The sequence below is a fragment of the Staurois parvus genome, unplaced genomic scaffold, assembly GCF_062004578.1.
Source record: "Staurois parvus isolate SC_StPar_1 unplaced genomic scaffold, SC_StPar_1.0 ptg000015l, whole genome shotgun sequence".
Taxonomy (NCBI): domain Eukaryota; kingdom Metazoa; phylum Chordata; class Amphibia; order Anura; family Ranidae; genus Staurois; species Staurois parvus.
In genome coordinates this window covers 3,074,775-3,089,966 of record NW_028317811.1, presented here as the reverse complement: position 1 = coordinate 3,089,966, position 15,192 = coordinate 3,074,775, and the positions used below count along the sequence as shown (strand labels likewise).

General features: G+C 40.6%; 1 protein-coding gene across 1 annotated transcript in view; it reads left to right on the top strand.

Moving 5' to 3' along the window:
- EMILIN2 (elastin microfibril interfacer 2) overlaps positions 1-14,723 on the top strand; it is a 95,220-nt gene extending 80,497 nt beyond the window's left edge. The window contains exon 9 of the mRNA XM_089678212.1: positions 9,189-14,723. Coding sequence (XP_089534338.1) covers positions 9,189-9,526 — 338 coding nt within the window. The 3' untranslated portion in view covers positions 9,527-14,723. The remainder of the gene's footprint in view (positions 1-9,188) is intronic.
- Positions 14,724-15,192: the final 469 nt, after the last annotated feature.

Sequence of the window (15,192 nt, the reverse complement as noted above, 5' to 3'; positions counted from 1 at the left end):
ACTTTACTGAATTAAATCTTTGTATTGTAGAAGAGATGAAACATCTAACAGTTACATGGATTAAAAAGATCTGTGTGTTAGTGATCTAGGGAGATACTCTCAAAACAGCAACCAGTATATTTCTGTTTGCCTTCATTTTTTTAAGTGCCTTGCCCTTTATAGTTAGATACAGTATACTTATTTTCCTTTGACTCCTTATTTTCTTTTTACTCTCCATTCCATTCAGTTGCTGGAAGCAAAGGAAAGTACTATGTAAGGTTGTAGTTAACACAATTCTATGAACTCTGTGACAACACTGTTTGGCCCATCACACAAAGTGAATCACATGCTCCTCCATACCTAAAAGTATTGGCTATTTCAGTTGGCTGCTGTCACTGAATGAAGCAGTATAGAAGGAAAGAGAAGCATATGTCGCTTGGGAATGTGCAAGTCCGGGGAAGATTTTGCGTAACCATAGGCCTGCAACAATGGTGCTTATTGCAAGTGATAGCAGTGGGTTCTGCTGTCAAAATGATGGGATGCTTTGACAATGATCTGATTTATTTATGACATCATTCATCCATTGTTGAGATGTTGCAGCCCTTGTATTGCTTCTATATATATATATATCTGATAACCACCTATAAGTAAAGACATTACAGCTCATGATTTAGGTCTACCCTGTGTTGTACTGCCAGTTATGTGACCTTCTTTATAACCAATGGCTTTTTGTTTTAATCTATGCTTGCGTTAGAAGACTTGCATGGTAAAGTATTCAAATATGTGAACATAAAATCTCTACCAACACTTTGTGAATAAACCATTCACCTGTTAGCATATTTCACTACACTTATTTGTGTTTCCATGTTTGTTATCTAGACAGGGTTACTAGTACCTCCAATATCCCGTACTATTATTTTAATACATTTTCTCTTGCATCCATAAAATATTATGCAGGGATTTTCCACACATGAGTAAAACATCCATAATGAAAAAAACAGATTTTGCAGTGCTTAAATGTATTCCAAGTGTGTTGTTTGAGTGAGAATAAGGGAAAACTAAAATGTTGTTTAGAGCTCTTACATTAATAAAGTATGATAGGTTCTGGCATTATCTAATAGAAAATGCAGAACGCAGAACTCTTAGAGATTTTTCGTGAATTTTTCTGGTTTGGAATATTCATCTTTCGTAGATTGTTTAACCTGAAAGTCCTGCTCTTTGCTTTAAAAGGAGAACAATAGTGTTTTTAATGTGCTTTACATTTACATTCAAAAGGGATCAATTTAAAGCCCATGTATAACCAAAGCATTTTTTAGGCTTTGGATAGGGTGGGGTTAGATATTCTGTTGTTTTTAATGCTGTTGGTGTCTCTACAGGTAAGATTTTCCCCTCTTCCAGTTCAATTTGAAACCCATAAAGTAGTCAGAAGTGAGGGGGAAAAGCAAAAATATTTCAGTGGGGGAAAGACAGCAAAAAAACAGATGGTAACGAGGGAAAAGAACTAGTATTCTTGACAGTCTGTGTCCCTAATATGGAGATGTTCTTTAACCTCCTATCCAATTGACAGCGGTCAGGGTCCTTATCCCTATTGGGGTTACTGTATGTGCTCCTGGTTAGTGATCCAAAGTTTTGACGTTAAAGGGCTCATATTTACAGCCAAGCAACTACTTGTTTTAGAAAGAAGTAGTGGCTTGCTCTTTCTTTTCTCTCATGAGAGGTTTCCTTTAAAAGAGAATTGTGGATAAACTTTTTTTCCTGGCCAAACTTCTCCTTTGGGTTAGAGGAGTACATTTACTTTTGTTCTTCTTCTGTGACCCAGAGTATGTTGATAATGGGCTATTGACAGCTGAGGGCAGAGCTGCACCAAGTTGAGAAAGGATCCTGACAATATTTATGGGATCTACCCATTGACAACTTGCTCAAAATTGACAACTTGCTCAAAATTTCAGGGTGTGGCTGGGAGCCAGAGCCAGCCATTTCCACCCTTCTCCCCAGTCTGGCATTCCAGTGAGCACTGGAGGAGCAAAGCAGGATACAGTGACTCCCAGTCACTGCTCTCCACTGCACACAGATCAAGAGCTGACTAATCAGTGGTCAGGTAATAACTCAGCTCTCAGTTTTGGAGCCTGTGTGGGATGGCTGCAGTGTCACATGGATACTGCAGCATGGAGGTGAGAACATATACTTGTTTTTTGGGATATCCAATAATCCTTTTATAATAGCTATACACGACTCATATTTCAACTGATTCCTGTTGAAGGCAGTGCTGTCAGCATCACCTGGCTCAACAAAAATTTATGTAAAAATTGACTGTTCCGGGTGACTGCTAATAGAAAACAATGAACTCTGTAGTAATCATTTGTAGCCAGGCACCAAGTGATCAGGGAGACCATTTTATATAATTTTTGTTTGTTTTAATGGTAAAAAAAAATACATTTTGTGCCTCAAATAAATCATTTTCTTGGTAATGCTGGCATGTCCTATGGATTCCAGTGTGAATTTTAATGAAAGGTCACCTCTAAATTGGTTTAATTAACAGTCAAAAGCCACTGTCCTGTATGAAGAGCAGACAGCTGGAGGTGATAATACATGCCTACTTTTAGTCCATCCACTATGCCCAAATCCTGGTCCTTCTGATTGAAAACGACTTTTGCACTTCCTAATAGTGGCGATACTTGCCCATCCTATCATACACACATTTCTAATGGTAAGTAATGCAGATCAGCATAGTGATGTGCCAATAAGAATGAATGGGTTAGGAAGGACCAAACAAGCTGTGACATGAGCAGGAAGCATTGGAGCTTTGCTGGAACAATACAGGCATTCGGGCAGGGTAGGGGCACTGAGCTTCAGGTGTGTGCAGGCAACTTTAGGAGTCTGTTCTTCATACTTGTTATTTTGGATTGTTAAAGTGACAGAACAAAGCGCAAGTAATATCTGATCACAAAATTTGAAATCCATCAGCGTTCCTGAGACTGTAATACTGTAAACCACTCTACCTAAAAAATTGTATGCAACAATATTGGCCATAATCCGTTATAAGGGTCACCTAAAGATCACCCCCCACACAATACAGTTTGGAAACATTCCTGCTGTCTTCCATGATCACATGTGGACTTTATAAAGTAGATTTGACAGAGATAACATCTGTAAACTATTTGGAAACCCTCCTAAAACACAGCGATTTGATGATTCATCATTTAATGTATTTGGAAACTTCAATTAAAACCATGATTTAATATAAATTTGTAGGCCTTACCTGACCTGGATTTTACAAAATAGTAACCCCTTCTAGCTCTTGGGAATAGCTTCACTTTTGAAGCCTTCCCTGGTTTTTAAAAACAGCTTTGTTGAACTAACTTTGTAAAAAAAAAAAAAAAAAAGTACCAATATGGTATTGTGTATCTATAGATTTATAAAATTTGTGCTTTTTGCAGTTTTTTGTTGGTTTTGTGTTTACTCCCCATTTAGGTTCATATAAGTATAATAATATCAGACAGTAGTTCTTTTATGAATTCAGTGAATAGGAAGGTATTGGGGTGTAACAGAATGCGGCACCATACCTTCCTAGAATACCATTTTTATCTCACATATCTCTACTTTTGGGAATCTTCTGAAACATTTGCAATTACAGTATTTTTGAATGAGACAGCAGGTTCTTTTTATATATAATTTAAGTGTACAAAAATGTTTTTTTTTTTTAGAATTTTTTGAGCACTTAAAATATATAGGCAGATATACTGTATATGGCATATGTATGCTTTTAAATTAAGTTCTTCATAATATAACTAAACAGCTGACCTAACAACAGTTAAAACGTTTTTGTTGCAGTTTGGCCTGCTAACTATGGCCTGCTTAGTATCCATGACATTTTTTCTACCAGTTTCCTTTAGCATAATGACTATCCCTGTTGCACACAATGTACAGTTAAAGTACTCAGTTTTCCATGGAAAACTAACCAAAATTTTAGTCCTTCTAAAATGATCTGATAAAATTATGTGTAGTTAAATTCTGTCATTTAGTCTTGTAAGATGTAGTGTTTTATTACTTTACCGCAGAATGGCTTTTATTCAGGAAACCCGATTCTTGGCAAGTAGTCTTCGTTTTATACTGTATATATCATAAGACATAAAATTAGTACCAGGCAGTTATGCACTGAGAGAGAAAGTGGAACAGTTTCCTTCCATTTAGATTTAAAGCAGATCTGTAGGAAAGAGTTAAATATTGTTCTCTCTAGTGAATTGGCCATTATGTGTTTTACTTTCCTCAGCTTATTAATGCCTAGTTGAATTCAGCTTAAAAATAGGCAGAAGCGTTTAAAATTGTTCAAAAAGCACCAATTGCCAAGTATGACTCTGTTATGGAGTTTTTATTTTTCCCAGCAAAACATAGAACCGGCTGCATAGAAGTATTGCTGGGACTGCTCTCTTTGTTATGTTGTGTTTTTTTATATTAAATGGTTTTTTAATTCATCTAAATGTTGCAGTGTAAGGCTTCATGTACATGAACAGCTCCTAAACTCGAGTTTAAGAGCTTTTGGCATTTTTTTGCCAAAGCTTCTAAACTCAACTCCATAAAAGCCTGTGTGTCCATGCACACATATGCTTTTAGCAGAGTGTAGGAGCTGCCGCATTTAGGTTAGGTTAAACCTCCTTCTGAACGCGGGAGAATCGCATTCAGGATAGGAACATTTTGACCGGCAACCTCTGGAAACCGCAAAATGTGGCAAAATCGCGGTACCGCAGTTGCGTTTTGCCACAGTTTTGCCACGATTTACATTTTCCCACGGCCGGCGGTCAGGGTAGGCCCATGTACATGGAGCCTTAGGTGTGTTTATTCTAGGCAGACTAAACAAGTTGGAGGCAGAATTTTTGAACCGAAGAGCTTGTAGTTTGCGTTGTCTTAGAGAAGGGTGGGTTTGTTATAAGGCCATTACCACTTTAAAGCGGCATTAAACCCAAAAGCAGCATTCAGTATATTGCAGGTTACCATTTCTTAGATGTGATGGCTGCATTAGTTGTTGTTTTGGGGTTTTTTTAGGCTTGCTTTCTTTTGTTTTCATCTGGTGATCCAGCCAGCAAGTCTGTTGTTTTTCAAAAGAAACAAGCTCTCTTCCAGATGCAATAGTTTACTGGGATGAGATACACCACCTAACACTGACACGAGTGCTCAAAATGATTAGCTTTTATTTATTTATGTAAAACCTTTATCCCAAAAGGAAACTGTTTTCTGTAACTGAATATATAGTGTTAGCTGGAGTTTAGCTTCAATTTGGGTATTTAAATCTGCTAGTACATTTAACTCCCCCACCCCAGACTTGCAATGCCGCTGTCTGCTGTGCCCCTTTGCTCTTTCATCCAGAGTGGGGGCACTCTAATATAGGAGGTGTGTTGTTTGTTATTGGCCAGAAAACCAGGTGAAAACTGAGGGAACAATCCTTCAAAATATAAAACTGAAGCAGCCACCACTTCTAATGATTGGTAAGCTGCAATGTAGTACATTTTTGTTTTTGGGTTTAATACTGCTTTAAATCTGCTAGTACATCTAATACTCCCAGACTGACAACACTGCTGTCCAAATGTGCCCTCTGAGCTCCCTCCTCTACTGTAGAGTGGAGGCACTCTAATACAGGAATACAGCCACAGCATTTAACAACTGGTAAGCTGCAATGCATTACATTTTTGGCTTTGGGTTTTCAGTTACAACTTTAAGCAATGGTGTACACTGAATACGACTTTGAATTGTGCAACTTCACATGAAGTTGCATGTTTTCAAAGTCGCATGTCAGTGCGACTTCAGGTGCGACTTGTAAGACATGTGTACGACTCCATTCACAGACGTCAGTTCAAATTCACACCAGTAATCGGCAAAAGTAGAGCAGGAACTACTTTTCAAATTGGTGCATCTCTGATGAAGTCATAGCCGCACCGATTAGACCGGTTCTATTGCTGATCATAGGGTGCGACTTGTCATGCGATTTGAACTGTGAAATCACATGACAAGTCGCATTGGTGTGAACGGGGGCATAAGGTACAGGGAGTGTATGAATGAATTGTGTATGATTATTTATTCATCTTTAAAGATAAGTTAACCTTTTAACCAAAAATAATGGGGCAGCACAGTGGCTAAATGATTAGCACTTCTGCCTGGCAGTTCTAGGGTCATTGGTTCGAATCCCAACCACAGCACCACCTGCCTGGAGTTTGAATGTTCTCCCTGTGCCTGCGTGGGGTTCCTCCAGATACTTCAGTTTCCCTCCACACTCCAAAGACATGCTGGTAGGTTAATTGGCTCCTGTCTAAATTTGCCCTAGTATGTGTATGTATGAATGTGAGTTAGGGACATTAGATTGTATACCCCTTGAGGGTTAGGGACTGATGTGAATGTACAATATATATATAAAGCGCTGTGTAAATATACGGTGCTATATAAGTATCTGTGGCGGCACAGTGGCTTAGTGGTTAGCACGTTTGCTGTGCAGTAAATGGGTTATGGGTTCGATTTCCAACCATGGCGCCTCTTGCATGGAGTTTGCATGTTCTCCCTGTGCTTGTGTGGGTTTCCTCCGGGTACTCCGGTTTCCTTCCATACTCCAAAGACATGCTGGTAGGTTAATTGGCTCCTGTCTAAATTGTCCTAGTTTCATCCCTGGCCATGCGGGATCTCCTGCATGGTAGGGGTTGGGGAAAGACCTGGCAACCTACCCTGTAAAATAATTGCTAAGAGAATTCATGGAAAAAGTCGCTTACGAGTGACAGTCCATGCAATCGCCAAGGGTCGGATATGACTGAATGGATAGATAGATAAGGATCTGTAATACATTTTTAAAAAATAAAATAAATGCACATTTTTTTGCAGGTAAAAAAAATGTGCATTTGTAATTTTTGGTTTATGAAGCCTGTAAAGCACAGGTGTCAAACACAAGGCCCGAGGGCAAAATCCGGCCCTCCAAGCTATTTCATGTGGCCCTCAGACCTCTCCTCCAGCTGTGGCACTCCCTCGTCTTCACTTTGTCTCAGCAGTCAACAGAAGAGAGGAGGACAGATCTCCTCCGCCAGATCCTGCTCTTCTCCATGCAGCCATAGAGAGGCTCATTTCTGCAACCCATCCTTGGTCTCAGCAATTGGCAGCAGAGAGGACAGAACTCCACCTACAAACCTGCACATCTCTGTGCAGCTGCAGCACCCCCTTGTCTCCACCTCCCCTGCAGCCTTCAGCAGCTCACTCCAGCCCTCCTTCGGTCATCCTCCAGACCCTGCACTTTCTGCTTCCCAGCTCCGCCTCCAGCTTCTTCCTGGCAGAAGCACATGGTACTGGGGGTACACTGTGATGTAAGGGAGGGTGGAGGACTCTTGACCTCGGATATGGGGGGTGCACTGGACATCTAGTCTTTCAGATACAACCGGCCCTTTGAGGGCAACCATAATGCTGATGCGGCCCACAATGAAATTGAGTTTGACACCTCTGCTGTAAAGCATTGCACCAGCGATCAGCAGACTGCTGGTACCATGCAGATCGCCTGCAGATCTGTCAGTATGTCTGCTTGCCTGTACGTGATGTATGGGCAAGCAGATATACTGACTGGAAAATTCAATGAACTACCACGGTGCTCCACAGGGCCATGGTAGTCCATTGATAACTGCAAGCTGACTTTTAGTTCATTCATTCATAGAACACTGTGAATGAATGAATGAATGAATGAATGATGCAGCCGTGTGGGTGGAGCCCCACATAGCCACGCTGGTTTTAGTGACAGTTAGTACGGGGAACTTCTCCCCTTACTTCTTTCACAAGGAGGGAGATCAGGCGGCGGCAGCAGCATTGGGAACATGTTACATGTTCCCAAAGGTGAACTCATCTATTAACCAATTGCAGAATGACATCTACACTGCTGCCGGCCAGTCATATGATGTCCTTCCAGAACGCACTCTCCCGCGTGTGATCTCCGTGATCGCTGTGTCCTACAGATCAATCACAGCGGCCTTTTTCCATGTGATCGGCCGTGTCCAGTGACACAGCAGATCACCGGAAAATGCAGTTGCCGGTTATCGGCTGCACTTTCCTCACGCTGTCACAGCATGAGGAAAATACTGCAGATAACCAGCAATTGTCAGAGGACGGATCAGCACCAGTCATCAGGGCACTGATGATCAGTGCCCAGCAGTGCCGCCCAGCAGTTCTGCCAGTCAGTGCCACCCATCACTGCTATCGGTGCCATCATTGTTCCATATCAGTGCCAGCTTATCAGTGCCGCCTATCAGTGCCCATCATTGTTTCATATCAGTGCCACCTATCAGTGCCCATCATTGCTGCATATCAGTGCCGCCCATCAGTGCTGCTTATCAGTGCTCATCAGTGCAGCCTCAACGCATATCAGTGAAGGAGAAAAATTACCTGTTTGCAAAATTTTATAATAGAAGCAATTTTTTTTTTTCAAAATTTTTGCTATTTTTTTTGTTTATAGTGCAAAAAATAAAACACCCAGTAGCGAGTAAATACCACCAAAAGAAAGCTCTATTTGTGTAAAAAAATTATAAAAATTTCATATGGGTGCAGTTTTTTATGACCACACAATTGTCATTCAAAGTGCGACAGCTCTGAAAGCTGAAAATTGGCCTGGGCAGGAAGGGAGTATAAGTGCCCGGTAGGCAAATGGTTAAAGGAAACGTAAACTGAGAGCATCACAAAGGCCGCCATGACTGAATACCTGGGGAAAAAAGGCCAAGGACTTGCAAAATTCAGATTAACTCAGTAAAAAGACCACTAGAGTGCAGAACTATTTTTTTTTTTTTTTTTTTTATATATAATCCCAATGTACCTTGTTTGGAGTCTGGGCCCCTGAGCAGGCATTTTTCTTTTATTGTCTTCTTTTATTATACTTCACCACTGACTATAAGCTTTCCCTGTTTTGTGTGTTCCGGAGCAGTATACGCTGAAAATACAGCCCCAAGTACTACATAAAGTGTAGTTTACAGTGTAACTAATTCTACACTACACATTCTAATTCTATAGTGTAACTATATCCTCTTGATGTTATTGGCCTTAGGACCAAACATGGTAACTTGTGATTACTGGAGTTGTTCGGTCCTGATGGCTTTCATTATATTCCAAGCACTGTCTGCATGACGTTTTTCTGTTCTTTTTTTTTTGTTGCTATATAAATAAAAGATGATTGTCATTTGGAATTAACTGCTGTGTTTTTTATGCAGGAATCTTCACAGCTCCCATTGAGGGTCGATACTTGGTCACTGCGGTCCTCACTCCAGAACAGGAACATTACATTGAGGCTGTCCTGTCAGTGTCTAATGTCAGTATGGCACAGTTGCATACATCTGGGTACAGAAGAGAGCTTCTGGAATACAGCGACCTAAGACCTGGAAGACAAATGTGTGGTGGTGTAGGGACATTTAACCTCGTTCTGCACTTGAAGGCTGGAGATGAAGTCGGCATTGTCTTAACAGGAGGCAAGCTTGCCAGCTCAGACTCTGATGATATGTATTCTACATTTAGTGGTATCTTTTTATACCCATCTTCCTTTCAGAGATAGCTTTCTCCTCTCCAATGAAGAGACATTCAGAAAAGACATTCAATGCAAATGAATTTGAAGGGTTAATATATACTATTTGCAAATAAGTACTTATTTTGTGAGTGAATGTATAATATATGCTCTACCTTCTGGTATTCACATAGTTCTAAAAAATGCTTTTGCATTGCTTTCAACACCTTTTTTATACAGCAGAATATTTTCTAAAAGTTTGTTCATAAGTCAACTTTGTGTACTGTTCCTTATTTTTCTATGTTTCGTTTTTGCCACTGAAAATGTTCTTTTGCATGTTTTTAGATTTTTTTTACTGTCCTGCTTTGGTATGCCAGGGTCCAGAAATGTAATATTTAATATGGCTTTGCATGTTTTAGTTTGTCTATTTAAATGTGCTACTCTGGAAAAGAGTTAGTTTTTTTACAAAAATACATTTTCACAAAGGCTACATACAAAACTATGCATAGCTCTGGTAAGTGCCTTATGTCACTGCAGGGTGTCATGGGAAGCTGTAGAACCTACTGAGTATTTAAGGGTAAATTACCTGTGTAATATGTCAAAAAATGCCAAGTTTATTTTCTTTTTCATAACGGTTTGCACATGAAGCTGAATTTCCATGCAATGGTGTTCTTGTTAAAGAGTGTAACAATATTTTTTTATTGTAGCAACCAATATTTTGGTATGACCAAACATCATGTGCTTTCAAAAGGGATGTTTTATTAAAAAATGTGGGGCTTCTATAAAATCCATGCATGGTGAAAACCAGAGCATGCCAATGATTAAGCATTTTTTCTGTAACTTTTTGCAGGTTTTTAATATTTTGCAGTTTATTACTTGTGGAAGTAAGATAAGCTGTTTACCATATTTTAAACTATGTGCCTCTTGGAGTGTTGTTCAGTTGAATCTATACATTAAAGCTGCACTCCAGGCAAACCACTAAATACACAGATGGAATATATATAGGTACTGCTTCATCTGCCAAAGGATTTGTATTTTTTCTGTCCCATTCTGGGATTTACACAGCGTGCCAGACAAAACAGTCAGGTTGATGACCTGACTTTTATCTGTTACAGTTAGAGCAGTACAGCTAGGTCACCTCCCTGAACCCAGCCTGTGATTGGCCATGGAAGCCGCAGTAGAACACTGAGTGCATCCCCTCTGCTCACCTTGCTCTCTCCTCGTGTTCGCATGTTCCCTCCGGCAGGGTTATTGAATTAAAATTCTGAGGTCAGTAAAATTTTCTTTCAGCAGAGGTCCAAATTGTGTGTTTGTGCGATGACTTAGATCCTTCACACCACAGCCCCCCTCCTCTTATAGCATAATCCTGTTTTTACATCAGTGTCCACAGTCCCTCCTGCACATCACAGTCCTTTCCTTTATATCACAGCCCCCACCTTCACGTCACAGTTCCCTTCCCTTCATATCAAGATCTCCCCTTTATATTTCAGCTTCTCAGCTTCACCACATGTCATCAGCCTCCCTTTACATTTCACCCCTCTTCACCACAGTGTCCTCAGCCCTCCTCAGAGTACTGTTCTTACCCCACCTCCACCCCCACCCCTTTCAAAATAATGTTCTCATCCCCCCTTCATTTCAATTTCATACCCCCCATCTTCATAGCAGTTTTATCAACCCCCCTTCACACCAACTCCCCCAAAGGTAGCACCCTCAGCCCCCCTTCACATCACATTTGCCCTTCACTGCAGTGTCCTCAGCCCCCCTCACATCACATTCCCCCTTCACTGCAGTGTCCTCAGCTCCCCTTAATATTACACCCCACCCTTCACCACGGTGTCCCCAGCCCCCCCATCAGAAAACTTTTCTCACCCTAGCTCCACCCCTTTCACAATAGTATTTTCATTCCCCCTTCATATCACACCCCCTGCCTTCATAGCAGTGTTCTCATCTCCCCTTCACATAAACTCCCCCAAAGGTAGTGCCCCCAACCCCCTTCACATCACATTCCCCCTTCACTGCAGTGTCCTCAGCCCCCCTTCACATCACATTCCCCCTTCACTGCAGTGTCCTCAGCCCCCCTTAATATAACATTCCCCTTTCACTACAGTGTCCTCTGCCCCTTCACATCACCTACCTACAGTAGTGTTCTCAGCCCCCCTTCACATCACCTCTCCCTTTCACAGTAATGTTCCCAGCTCCCCTTCACATCACATCCCTGTTCACTGCAGTGTACTCCGCCCCCCTTCACATCACATTCCCCCTTCACTGCAGTGCACTCAGCCCCCCCCCCTTCCCTCCATGGTTCACAGTAGTATCTTTAGCCTCCTTCACATCAACTCCCATTCTTCAATTAGTGTCCACAGCTCCCATTCACATTACACCCCCCCATCCTCCACGCTAGTGTCCTCAGTCTCCTTGGGATTGCCTCTCTGGGCAGCACAGCAGGTCTGTAAGAAAGTTTTTCATGTTAACAAGCTGGTGATTGGGTACTACAGTAGGACTGCCCTGAATCTAGCAACCAAGCACCTGCATCATAACGTGAAAAATTAACTTAAGCAACTCCCACCCTCCATCCAGAACTGTCCTGCCTTCCACTGTCTTCTCTGTTGTGAGGATGACAGGGGAGATGGCTGGGGGAAGAACCGGCTCCTAAGTGACGTGATCCAATGGCAGTCCAAATGGGACACTCAGTCCAGATCCTGACTGTGATTCGCCGCTTAGTGATGCCTGACCTAGAGATCTCTGACTTGAATTGCTGACCTGAAGAAGCATGGGGCCAATGAGATAGGAACACCTAGTCTGCATAGCTGTTCCTGATTAGTGCCTTAAATAATTTAAGCCATTAGACTTGCAAGACAGCCAGGTGAATAAAATACACGGGCGGACTGACAACTCACGGGGCCCCCGGGCGATAGGGGATCATGGGGCCCCTGTGTCCTTGCCCAAACTCAAAAAAGCCTATGAAAAAAGGTACCAGGGGCATCTCATGGGGCCCCCTACTGACCCCGGGCCCTCGGGCAGTGCCCAAATTTCCAAATGGTCAGTCCGCCCATGATAGAATATTTAGAATGCGGGGTCAGCAGTAGAATCCTTTATTCTTTACAGATTGTCTTCAAGCAAATGAGTAGTGTAGGCTGCCATTTTGTGAGCTGGACTAACCACCTGTCAAGAAACTGGTGACATTGGAGTTTTATGGCACGTGTTTCCTGCCACTGCCATGTAACATATTTGCATTAAAAAAATCATGTATTCAAAACATGGTATTTCAACTAGTTATTGATCTTTTCACATGGGAATTATTTCAGTGACCCACTTCAGAAACTCTTGCATGCGTGATCTGAGAAGATGTGGTGCATTTGGAACTACAGCCAAAATTAAGTAACAATACATACATTGTCCCTAAAAATAAAGACACATTGAGATTATCCCTAAGTTATAAGTCCTTTGCTATAATTGATCAACTACCTGTTGATTCTGATAGTTCCTCATATAGCAAGCGAGTGCTGGTGTCCAATTGATTACACTGCCTATCAACTATTCCAATAAAAAAAACCTCATCAGTGCAGGGGTAGTCCACGCACACCGCCCACAGAGCAAGGGGCAGAAGCGGAGTGTTTGCAGTGACCACACATTAAACATATAAAAAGGTACTGTGAAAATCAATTTTTATGTACATTAATGAAAACTATTGTAAAACACTGTTAAAAGTGCCGTAGGACATTGTATCTTCTCTAGGCTTTTAACTATATCATTGAAATACATACAGGTAATTTATGCAGTACTTTTCTGCGCCTAAGCAGTTGTATACACACAAGGTCTGATGTCACGTGTTTCTAATGAGTTGTAAAGCTTTACAACTCATTAGAAACACGTGACATCAGACCTTGTATTCCTTAAAACATATTTTTGCAGCCTTGATAACGGTCTGCCTTCTTTGTACTTGGATGACAGGTACAGTTTAAGTATTGTGCCAGGTCGCAACCAGTTTAATTAGTAAAATATTGAATTTACAATATCTATGCAAACTAGTTATGTTAAGTGGAAAAATTATTACATCAGCTGCAACTATTATAAGTAGGTAAGAACAATTTTAGACTGTGTTATGTAGGAACCACTAAAATTGGATTGTAAAGTCACTAAAGCAGATCTTCTTGTTGGTTTAATGGCTAGTCTGACACCAGCTTAGCAGCTGAATCCTACTGGAAACCATCAGCTTTATTCAATATGAAGTGCAAGGAGCAAAGTAGTAGTTCTTCAAGGAGAAAGATCTGTGGATAGGACAGCAGGAGGTCAGTGTAATTTATTTACACTTACCTGTGTATTTTCCATTCTCAGATACAGCACCCCAAAAAGCATTGTACTTGTAGTGCAGTGGTAGCATTAATTGTACCTTTAATTTTCTGAAGGGAATTAGTTGCAGCAATGAGAGTTTTTGGGTCTGCTATTTGTAATGGCTAATTCCATTCATAAAATACCAGAGATGAGAAGCGGTAAGTGCATGAACCTCTGCATTCCTTGCAGGTTTTTCAACATCATGGAGATAAGTGTAATACACATATTACACATCCCTCCCATTGTCCCTTCCAGAGATTTCTTGGAGCTCTAACACACAGCAGGAATTGATCTTGTAGAGGTCTGAGTAGAGTTAATTTTTAACTGGCTGCTATAGGTTACTGCACAGAAAAAGATGTATTTTGCACTTTTCAGTTTCAACTGAATAAGGGTTCAAGTGGTTTATACATATTGGCGAGAAATCCTTTTTTAAAGCTTTTGCATAAAATATGAGCAGTTAACTTATTGAACTAAGTTAGTTATTTACATTCTTAGTCATCATTGTAGGAAAAAGTACACTTATTTTAGCTGTCCCACAACTAAGTCCTGTGATTTCCTCTAATTTTGAGTAATTCACTCTTACAGCTTTTATGAGTTAATTAACTGTAATGGGGAAATTTATTTGAAGGCATGTTGTCTGTATGATTTATTTCACATGGATATGACATTTCTTAATCCCTCCTACAAACGTGAACATTTGGATCATGCATAACTTGCTCTGTAACGTTAAACATTTACTGTATACAGATGTCAATCATTACTGTAACTTGGACAGTCACTTTATCCTGTGTATGAGCTTGATATTTTTAAAAGTCAACTTTATTTTACAAGATGTTGGTCATTTGGCTTTGAAAATGAATGATGACATTTGTTTTTAAAATTTTGGGATATGTTATTAAATTAATTATTCTGAAAATGAGTTGGGAATTAATTTGTTGTGCATTTTTAAGCATTTTCTCTGTGTATTTAAGTTACCCAGACTGATGCATTAATTACATCGTTTACGACTTGCAAACTATGGAACATTTTTAAAAAATTGGAAAAGTTGTTGAGGAATAAATAGCTGGAGGCATAAAAGATAATATTTAAAGTGATACTAAACCCTTACATAAACTCAGTGAAGTGTCTAGCCTTAGGTGATACACAGAGATGAAGCAAATCCTCCTACATACGCTGTACCTGTTTATCTGCAGCTCTCTCTCTTCCACAGCCTTACAAATTACACAGATCAGATGGTATTTCTTAGATTCTTTGAGGCAGAGGACAGGTATCAGACATCACACATTCCGCACCAGAGAGATAAGAGTGGAGGGAATAGAGCACACCTCCTCCCACCAGACTCATGCAGAGAGCAGCCAGGAGCCACTAGGTCAACTACATTTTTT